General features: G+C 40.2%; 1 protein-coding gene and 1 long non-coding RNA gene across 2 annotated transcripts in view; one reads left to right on the top strand and one right to left on the bottom strand.

The window, feature by feature from the left end:
* Positions 1-77: 77 nt before the first annotated feature.
* Positions 78-4,761, bottom strand: LOC131129787 (E3 ubiquitin-protein ligase RNF126-like). Its single transcript, XM_058073650.1, has 9 exons — positions 4,659-4,761; positions 3,643-3,701; positions 3,330-3,390; positions 2,867-3,102; positions 2,717-2,785; positions 2,579-2,648; positions 2,366-2,459; positions 1,972-2,087; positions 78-1,119 (listed from the first exon to the last, which is right to left on the bottom strand). The coding sequence occupies exons 1-9, from the start codon at positions 4,731-4,733 to the stop codon at positions 943-945; spliced, it is 957 nt and encodes a 318-aa protein (XP_057929633.1). The 5' UTR covers positions 4,734-4,761; the 3' UTR covers positions 78-942.
* The window catches only part of LOC131129788 (uncharacterized), a 29,063-nt gene continuing 22,823 nt past the window's right edge, over positions 4,310-10,549 (top strand). The window contains exons 1-2 of the long non-coding RNA XR_009129891.1: positions 4,310-4,755; positions 5,366-5,415. This is a non-coding gene — a long non-coding RNA (uncharacterized LOC131129788). The remainder of the gene's footprint in view (positions 4,756-5,365; positions 5,416-10,549) is intronic.

A 10,549-nucleotide genomic window follows, 5' to 3' on the forward strand; every position in this document is an offset into this window, starting at 1 on the left:
AAGCAGGATTGATGACTTCATTGATGCAGGCAAGAATTTCAACAGCAAGTTCAGAAAGCACAAAACAATCTGAAAAATCTTATTTTGCTTTGAAGTCACTTCCTGAGCCTTCAAGTTATCTTCTGGGAAGGCATTGCATTCAGTTAGACAGTGGACGCCTGTTTGTAAGAATATTTGTTACTTTGTTCTAATATGATTTATGTGCGGTTGTAAACAGCAAGAAAACCTGCACCGCACCAAGTTTTCCTTGGGTGTTTTCACCCAACATCTTTATTTCCACATATTCTCCATACATGATCATACTGCAAATCAATTGGCAACCTTAGAAAAGATCGCAATTCTCCCTTGAGGTTAAAATGCACAATTCACTGAAATGTTTCAACTGCCTTGAGGATGGGAACATTATTTTTCTAGGCTTGCAGGTAAAATATAAAAATCGCTTTCACGTCAAAATCCATTTGGATCTTATGTTAAAACTGCAAGGGGGCCTTGCTATGAAGTCGTTGCAAAAACAAAAACCACGAAAAAAAGGAAGTGCACCTGAGTGCATGGTAGGTCATTAATTATATATGAACGCTACTCATAAAAATGAATGTACATTTCTCCTTTTTTTCATTTTCACACAGGCAAAAACTATTAAATTCCAAAATCTTTGTCCTGCATGAGGTGTCATTCCCACATTGTACCTGACAGAGCCTTCACTCCTCCAGGGGCCTCCACCAGTCTTCTGCTTGGATCCCTGGTGGGGGAAAAAACGGAAGCAACCGGTCCGGCAGAAATGCACAACCTTCACATCTCACATACCAGGTTCTTTTTTTAATAATCAAGATTTTTTCTTTGTGAGATGCACCCGAGTTTTCTGCCTTTCCTCATTTGTCAGGGGGAGACCAGTGTGCTCCAAATGGCTCAAAAAAATGGGGGAGACATGATACAAATGCTCCTCTACGAGTTGTCTGTGGAGTTCTCGTTGCTCGTTGAGCTGGAGGATTGAGGGGTGGAGGAGGATGACGAGGAGGTGGAAGAAGAAGAGGAGGTAAAGTTCATCCCTGATAATTCTGGAGGGTTGGTGGCCGTGTTCTGTCCACTCAAGCTTTTCCTGCACACTGGACATGTGTCATGCTGTGGAAAGACAACACAAAAGGAACCTGTAAATTCTGGAAAATGGTTTAAAAAATGACACAGTTTAACTCATTCAGAAAATATAACATCTCAGCCTTTCAAGTAGATCAACTCTATAAAACGGAAGCGCAACAAAAACAAATTAACATATACACCGGAAAGAGACAGCATGACCCAGATGAGATTGCGCAAAACAACAATTTTGACTATACACAACATAAACTAAACACACATCTCTTCAACCCTAGAACAGACTTACAAAATGCCCATAATGTTCCTATGGTATGATTTGTTTTTTTTTTTTACAGGGATAGTTCCGATTTTTTGACATGAAGTTGTATGATATCCCCAACAGCAGTGTGTAGTCCAACAGCTACCCCCCTCTTGGTCCCGTGAGCCAAGTTCTGGTTGGATTTCGGTGATGAGGGACATAGTTTCAGCTAGTTGCTGGGTTTATTTAAGTAATATTTTTGCTTCTCAAAACAATATGTGGTCGTAAGAGTACCACATTTGCGTCACAAAAATTGCTCCTCAAAAAATAGAAAAAAAAAATCACACTTTGCAATCACAGGCTGTTACTTTCTCTATTCTGTTGTATCACTGAACGCTGTTGCGTGTCCATTCTTGTGTATGTGGTGAAGATAGCTGCAACACTAGCATCTTCCTCCACTGTGGAACACATACGTAAACAAGATGGCAGCGACGGTCGCGTAATGACAATCTTCATGTAAAAAAGTCGGAACTATGTCTTTAATACTTACAAATCTGAGTTCAACTAGTCCCAGAACGGATTGTGTACCACATCACTAATAAATCGGTTAATATCTTTTTACAGTACATGTGGTTTCCTACCTGCTCCAGCCAGGGTACAATGCAATCGTTGTGGAACATGTGATTACACGGGAGCTGCCTCACATTTTCTCCCACACTGTAATCGTCTTTGCACACGGGACATTCCAGTCCTGAAGCTGGAAGACAAGCCACATACAAAATATAAATATAGGTGAAACTTTGGGAATTCCATAGTTTAGATGGCAAAAAGTCAGAGATAGCCCCTGACGGTGGCGAGTAATGTCGGTTTTAAAAGCTTCATTCAGTTTGACTGGTGTGATGAAAAATGCTACAGTCCTGAATAAGTCTGGCATAAATGTATCAACAACTGTGACCCGCTTAAACATCATTAGCACATGAGACCTTTATTTTTGTCCATTTACATTTTATCAATGGCAATAACTCTTTAACTCACCCACGTGGTCCTCTGTAATGTGGACTGAAGGCAGGTTTTTTATTTTATCTCTATCAGCAGGCGGCGGCCCTGTGTTCTCAAATTGGTTTAATAACTAAAATTGAGGATAAAACAAAAAAAAAACATGCATTACATAGTTTGTCATATTACAGCTGAAATGTGTGATTCAAAAGGTACATTGGACTTTGGCAGAAAGAAAATGCAGTAAAATACCTGCGTTATAATAGCATCTAATCCATTAGCCCCCCATGCATAATCCATAGGATTTGAATGAAGAACACCCCTGTAAAAGGGAAAAAAAAAGAATTGAACACATGAGGAAAGACAGTGTTCTCCCACTCAAACACTTACCAGGGTCCAACACCAATATTTGGCATTGCAGTAGGTGCAATGATTCCATTCACTAGTTGCTGAATGATTCTACAAACACAATGAGAACCGTTATGAAAGAATCCACAAAAAAGCTTCCATCATATGTTTTTGTTTGTTCGGTTGACATACCCCTCCAAAGTGGGAACTCCCTCATGCCTGCCTGTTTGCCGCCTTGAACCATGACGACTTCTCGGTTGCCTGGCGCTGTATCGCTGCCGTGACGCATTCTCCCTTTCCCGGCGGTTTTCGCCATCCCGGTTCTCTTCTTCTCGCAGTCCGGCCCCAAAATCGAAGGCGTCTTCAAAAACACTCAGTGAGAACTGGCCGTAGCCCGAAGGGAATGTAAACAAGTGCTGGTCTGCGTTCTGGAGGTAGAAACGAATTAATTTGAACGAAGAGGAAGACCACCTCCACTCGCTATTTATTGTCAACACAACATTGAGAAGCACTGTTGACTGCCCCATCAATGACAATTCAATCAAGCATCGATACAAATGTTTGCACATTGAATAATGGTGTTAAAGCATTAACATTAGGTTAGTGACATCGACAGTAACACACAATGTGATGAAGTAAAGAATGAGTTAGGAACCTCAAATGGTTGCTGGTTTTGTGTTCCGCTGGAGATGGTAGACAGGGAGCCATTGTCAGCACTAGACAGGGGACAGATAACTGACGAGTTATGTGTTAATTATTTTGTCTCCCGGCCTTAATTGCTTAAATTGGGTTATTACTGTCACAGCATGTCATTTAACATCAAATTTATCCTTATTGATTCACAACTCCAAAATATTACCACAGTTAGACCCAATGAATTGACACGGAGCCTCAAAAATATACATATTTTCTGATACTCACTTATTTGGATGGTGGTACATTATACTTAAAAAAAATTAAACACACACCTTCTTTCTTCCAGTAGCTCCTCAATAAATCCTGACTCACATCTTGGACATGTGTACTCCTGTGGGGGAAGCGCTACTGTCAGCATACGCTTTGTCAGTAGTGTTTACATCTTTTTACACTTACCTGACTAGTAAGACAGACACAAATAATAAACTGTTACGCCTTTGTAAACAAAGTTAAAACTGAGTGTTCTGAGTGATCTCACATGATTTTGTGACAGATCTTGTAATATCTCTAACAGCAAGTGTAACATGCATGGATTTCATACCAACAGTCGAGAAGTGTTAAGCCTTTAACGCTAAGAGAGCAGCGACTGAGCAACTAAATAGGTCCTCCTCTAGTGTCCTTAACAGCTGAATTACTAGTACACAACATTAGCTACACTCTCATAAGATTCAATACAAAACAGACAACTCTTATGACGTGGAATTCTTTTGTTATGATTTTGTTTTTAAATGATGCTTCAATCATTCACAACAACTCAATACACTGGATGACTGGAGCAGTATATAGATGCCAGAGGAACATTCTAGAATGTGACAACCATGTCACCTTGTCTACCTTAATGACAGAGTAAACAGGAAAAAACGCAACGGCTTTGTTTGTGCGTCGCAATAATAGAATTTACGTTAATTAGTGACACACATAATGACGTGTAATTGTATCACAAACATTAACAATAAAGAGTATAGTTGATACCGGCTGTGCTTGAAATCAAAAGCCAGTGGAGAGGAGCTACATTTATTGAAACATAGACGTGTCTAGTCAATGTTTAGGTAAACTTTATAATGACAGTGCCGTGTTACACTTAATACGTAATTACAACCAGCATTTAGCGAACGAATTAACGGGTTAGCCTTCTGTTAGCATTGATTGTAAACGGAACCTCCACCAGCTAACACTGTTAGCATGCTATCATTCGCACCCTGATTCCAAAATGGACCTCTTTAAAAAACGAAACAAAGTCAGGCGTATGTATTTGTCTATACCTCAGCGTAAAGGTGAGAGTACTTACGGGAAGGCGAGGGCTAATCTCTGCGGAGCATCTGTGACAGAAGAACCGGCTAGGCCATGGATGTGCTTCAGCCATCTTTAGCCTCTGAGGCGGAGAGGTAGGAATAACTATGGAGCACCGCAGAGGACAAACACAAAATAACACAAAACAGTGAAATAGTAATTTGTCCTTATTGAATACGCATACCTAAAAAATATATTAATGTTTCTTAACGGTGAAATAGAAATCGGATGATTGAATATTACACGAAGGAGATAAATGACATTTACCTGTACATATTTTGATATACAGTATTCTCCTTTAAATAGTGGTTAGTTAATCAGTGGTGTTAGTTAAGTGTCAATTATGTGTATGTAGTATTGTATGTATTTAATGTAACTAAAGTAAATGACAGCCTAGATGGAATTGCACATCTGGTGTTATATTCAATGTCGGCACAAGATGGCGCAGGTGTGCATCAATAAGTGTTTTATGAGTTGCCCTCTTGCCTGTTTTGTATAACTGCAGTATGCAAAAGAAACTAATATTACAGTATTATGACATTATTCATTATTACATGTTTTGGATAACTGGTTTCCTGATGCTTTTGCGCATTAATTAGCCTCAGTGAATCCATCAAAGTACCATATTTAAACATTTATTTGTTCAAATCTCAATTGGTACATCTCTGTGTAAAGCATGATTTCCCGTTTCTGGTTTTCCCCCAGGTACTCTGGCATTCTCCCAGATCAATAAAACGTGCATATCATGCTACTTGGTGAGTCTAAATTGTTTGTTTATACAATATTTATCCTGTGATTGACTGGTGGTGACAATCCAGGGTGTATACCCCGCTTCATGTCCCCAAATGTAAGCTGGGATGGGCTCCAGCTCACCAGTAACCTGAATGATTATGGAATGGAATCAAAACGGATGGATGAATTGTGTCAACTGCAAAAAAAATCAAATGGGATAGACATTTTTACAAGCACTAACATGTGGAGAGGAGTTCAAGATGTGGAAAAGTGTTTTTTTTTTTTTTGGTCTGTTTTGTTATTTTTAGGCTGGATACTCTTAATGTGATAACCTTAAGTGCAGATTTACTGCTATAAACACCAGTCTAGAGTGTCTTAAGTGGGTAGGAGTTCTCGTACGACTGCCAGTCAACCAATCACATCCCTCCAAGCAACTGGCCTGATGTTTGTATACGTATGGATACAACTTGTTTGTAATTCCTCTCCATGTCCTGTTTTATAGCCTACGTTTAAACAATTCTGCCATGACCCTGCAAGTGAAATTTTCCTGAGAGTGAAAAGGCTGTGGGTGTCATATCTAGCATCTGGTGTTGTCTGTTAAGGCCATGTGGGAGCAGGAAAGACCTCTCTGTCCCATGGGGCCACATTAGAGAAGGTCTGATAGCACTGAGGTTTGCTATGTCTGCCTGGCTGAGGTAATCTCTTGTCTTCTTTGTGCCCCCCTCCCCTTCGCTGCGTCACCACCCTTCCAGTCCAGCGCTCATTGCAGCGATTGTGACTGGGGGTCAGCCGGCGGTCATGTGAGCATCACAAAACAACTCTTTAAAAAACAACCCGTGGGATCTTTTCACACCCTGACGTTGCGGATCACTGCTTGGATTGGATGGACTGTGTGAACTATGCATTACATATTGGGGGATTTAAATCAAGAGTTGTATGTAACAAATTTTTACCTTTCAGACCACAGTGTATCGCACCAAACATTTTTTGGGACTTCCAATGCATTCAAACAAAGTGGGAGCTCATGGCAATTTAGCTGATTTATTCTGGGTGCCACATTTTCAGAAATCTCACTAATGTCACTACACTTATTTTGTATATAATGTCAATGCAAGACTTGGTCACACTAATGTATACTATAAGGCTAAATAAAGTCAAAACAGAAGCATAATGTGTATGCTTGCCAAAGATCTACTATACAACGGGATTCCTTTTTTGTTTTTAAAGGGGACCAATTTTGATCATTTTCCATCCCTTTGTATTGAGTTGTGGACTCCTATAGAGCAGCCACACATGATAACCCACGGCGAAAGCTTTCCAGATTTTCCAAAATTTGCACCTATTCCAGCTGTATTTCCTTGGATTTCCATAACGCTCTGTTTATCCCACCCACTGTGATTGGTCACAGCTTGTACCTGGGCACAATATAAGGAAGTCGGGCTTCCTGTGACATCACAGGGCTCCAGTGTTGGAAGAAATCAGGGCTCACTTCAAAATGCGCAAACTTCATTATCTGAAACTGTGGCATCATTTATCACGATGAATACAACATTCTAACTACATTTATAGGTTAGAAAAGTGGAAAAAGTATAATAGGTCCCCCTGTAAGGATCTACTGTAAAAACTCCAGTCAAAGATACTTTATATGATACACTTTCTAAGGACTTTCTGCAAAAGCGCTTTTCAAAGATCCTGTATATCACATGTTGTGTCAAACGTATAAATAGCATTGAGTTGGCCCGCCTCACAGTCCTTATCAAACAAAGTGCTTGGAGCTATCTGATTAAGTGATTCCTCTGACATAAACTACTTTGGCAATATAATTTTAAATGAATATTGTATATCGCAAGAAATTCACAACTATTCTTAATAAGGGCGCTAGACCAAAAACACTATAGTCTATGTAACAAAATGTCTATGTAGGTCAGGGGTAATGTCCAGACTTTAAATTTTGTCCGCCTGTCCGATTGAGTTTGGCACCCTCGCTCTATATGGTGAGTGTGTTTAGCTACTTTAAAGGACCGAATGGAGCACTCTTGTCGTCACAAGCTGCTGTCAATACAGAACTCCAACTGAATTTTCCAGACTTACTTCACCCAGGATTGCCCCAGACTATTACATACATAAACACCTGCACATGAAAGCACACAGAAACACACACACACACACTCAGTTGCCCACTGGCTGTAACTTCATGGACCACTTTAGTTATGAGTCAGTTGTTTTGATTCCCTCTCTGTCCCGCCAGATATACTCTTGTCTGTTGTTACGAGACCTCGGCACCAAACACACACTTGCATACGCAAGACATACGCAGATGCAAACATCCAACACCACAATAAGCTCTTGAGTATTAAACTCACACGCATTCACCATGATGTCACCAAGCAACTAAGAAAATACATATGTTGCAAAAGAAATACGCACATTATTAGCAGCTTGTTGCTGTTTGTTGCTATGGAGTATTGGCGCTTATTGAAGTGATGCTATGATGACACTTCACAATTTTTTAATCCGCCACTGGTACTTTATTATACAATGGAATACTCCATGTCTAACAAAACCTGGAACTTCAAAACATCATCTTGTGAAGATCCATAGCTGTTATATTAACTGGTGGTCTGTGGGACAACACAATACATGATAGAGGATTTGCAGTTGGCCACAACTTTTTATCAAAGAGGCATAGCTCATTTTAAACAGTATTTTATAATCTGGTAGCAAGGGGCCTGACATTTTCCCTATATACGGCACCACTGGCCAGTAGCACTCATAATAAATAAACAGAAAAATATATCATGAATCCATGTGATTCGTTTCTGTATCGGACAATTTCACACATGGATGATCGGTATCGGAAGCAGCATCATAAAAACCTGATGGGAGCAGTGCCATCACTCCATTATACAACACTGTATTACTGCAACTTTCCTTTATTCTGAGTCACTTTTCATAGCATGATTGCAAAGTAAGCACTCTGGCAGATTCCATGGCAGCACAAATCTGAAGTTTGAAAATTATTACCATGGTTTGTGGTTGCTTTCCAAACCTCCAGTTGTACAATTGCACTCTGGTTGAGTGTAGCCTTTTAAAAGGTCTTTTTTTGTATTGGTATTTCAACAACTACGTTTTCCATTAGTTTGGTAGGTTCCGGTCAAGGTTTCTCACTATGTTGACTTTGACTCTATTCTGGAGCGTGATTCAGCATGTAAATCTGTTTCTATTGTAAGCTCTCTCTAACAGCATGAGTGGGCATGTAAACCAAGTCTAGAATTAAAGAGGAGTGCATTTTCTGCATCATCTTCCATATTATACTCTGTGTGGGTTTTGCCGCCATGATGATGAGCAAAATCCAGAAACTATGCATTGCGCTGCTCAGCTATGAATTTTTCTAATAGATGGTCCAAAAGCTGTGGCGGAGCGACGATGTGGCCACCTTTCACACCCCAATGGAACATTTCTGTCTTTGCCACTGAAGGTGGTTCGGCTTGGATGGCTTACAGACATATCCCTGGTGAGGTGTTCAGTGCATTTCCAACCAGCAGACCAAAGTGTTCCCAAGCCAGTTGAGAGACAAGGTTGTATAATAGCAACAGTTTGAAGTGAGTGTTCCCATTATTTCCCATTGTTTTCCCAGTGTTTCCCATTATGGGAACAAAAATCAAGTCAGCTGACCAGAATGGATTTTGTTTCAACTCAGAGATACCCCTGTCTATTTATGTTTAAAAATATTTCCAAGAAACTAAGCTCTTTGTAACCATCCTGGACTAAATCCATGAAACCGGCATTAGTTTAAACTGCGAATGGCTTATAGGGATCAATATGTAGAAAATATACAACCCTGTCACATATCCAGTGTTGGAAATACCGTCTGCTGCTGATACATTGCGACGGTGGGTGCAGCTCTTGATATGTATTAGTTTCAGCTGTGAGATGGAGCTGTTTACAATGCGGTGGCGCTATCCAGCGAGCGTGGGTGGTCCGCAGTGCCTGGTTTCATCACAAGCTCATTTTTTTATCTAAATGTTGTCTGTCGACTTACTGGAAGCGGGAGGGAAACTTTGTAGAAATACGGCATATCCCATGTGGATGTCATTGACGTGTCACGGCATGAGGACTAGGCCTCGGCATGGGGTCAGTCTTGGCGTCATTGTATTACTCCACTTTGCCAGAGATTGTGATGTCAGGCGAGTGACTAGTGACGTGTTTGGAACAGAATGAACTTGGCCTCTGCCAAGGTTGAAGTCTTAACTAAAGTGAAAATAATAGTTGTTGTAGTTATGTCCTGGATGATGGGAACCTACCATTCTTGAATCTGGTTGAAATGTTCAAATAAGTGAAAGAAGAATTGTGCATTGTATGTGTTTGTTTGTCCGTCTCTGTGAGGAGGCCACTTCCTGGTTTACAGAGGATAATGTAAGATGATATGAGGTCTCCTTTGTGACTCAAATGGTAAAAGTAGTGTAGCTTTGTTTGTGTGCCTGTTTTGGAGTTCTTCAGCCACTTCATGGTTTACCAAAGACGACAAAGCAAAATGGCCGTATACCATTTTTGTTTCTGGTAGGGGTACATATTGAAGGTTTTTAAATACACCTCCATAAGTTGGACAAAGCATATGAAGGCATTAATCTATTCCTTTCCATATGCTTTAACACTGCCTCATCAATGATGGCAATGGCATCAGTGATCTTCTGCTTCAGGGTGTCTATTGAACTGTGTTATTAATGTATTTTCTGTATCAACTTGTCACATTTTTTTAAGTAAAAATTGCTGAATTTGCAGATCTCCTAATGAAATACAGGGAAGAAACTTAAGATGAGGCCACCGTGAGCGTAGCTTCTTGGCACAAGCCAAGTTCTACCATCTGAGTACGCATGGAGTTGGCTCATAGTGCCTGCCAGTCTCTGTTTGTCAGCATCCCTCCAATAATATAGTGTTTCAGAAACATTTATCATACAGCATGAATTTCTTACGCCTTAGAATAACTCCTAGTCTTAGAATGTGTTAGAAGTGGCTGTGTCAACTCACTTGTATTTCTTTATTCTTGCTGATGGACCACAGACATTTTAACATATTCGTGGCAAACATGTTATTCCACGATTTGTCTGAGGATAATTAATGAGGTTCCTTTTGGTCCAACTCATTAAACACAAATAA

This window comes from Doryrhamphus excisus, chromosome 5 (genome assembly GCF_030265055.1).
Source record: "Doryrhamphus excisus isolate RoL2022-K1 chromosome 5, RoL_Dexc_1.0, whole genome shotgun sequence".
Taxonomy (NCBI): Eukaryota; Metazoa; Chordata; class Actinopteri; order Syngnathiformes; family Syngnathidae; genus Doryrhamphus; species Doryrhamphus excisus.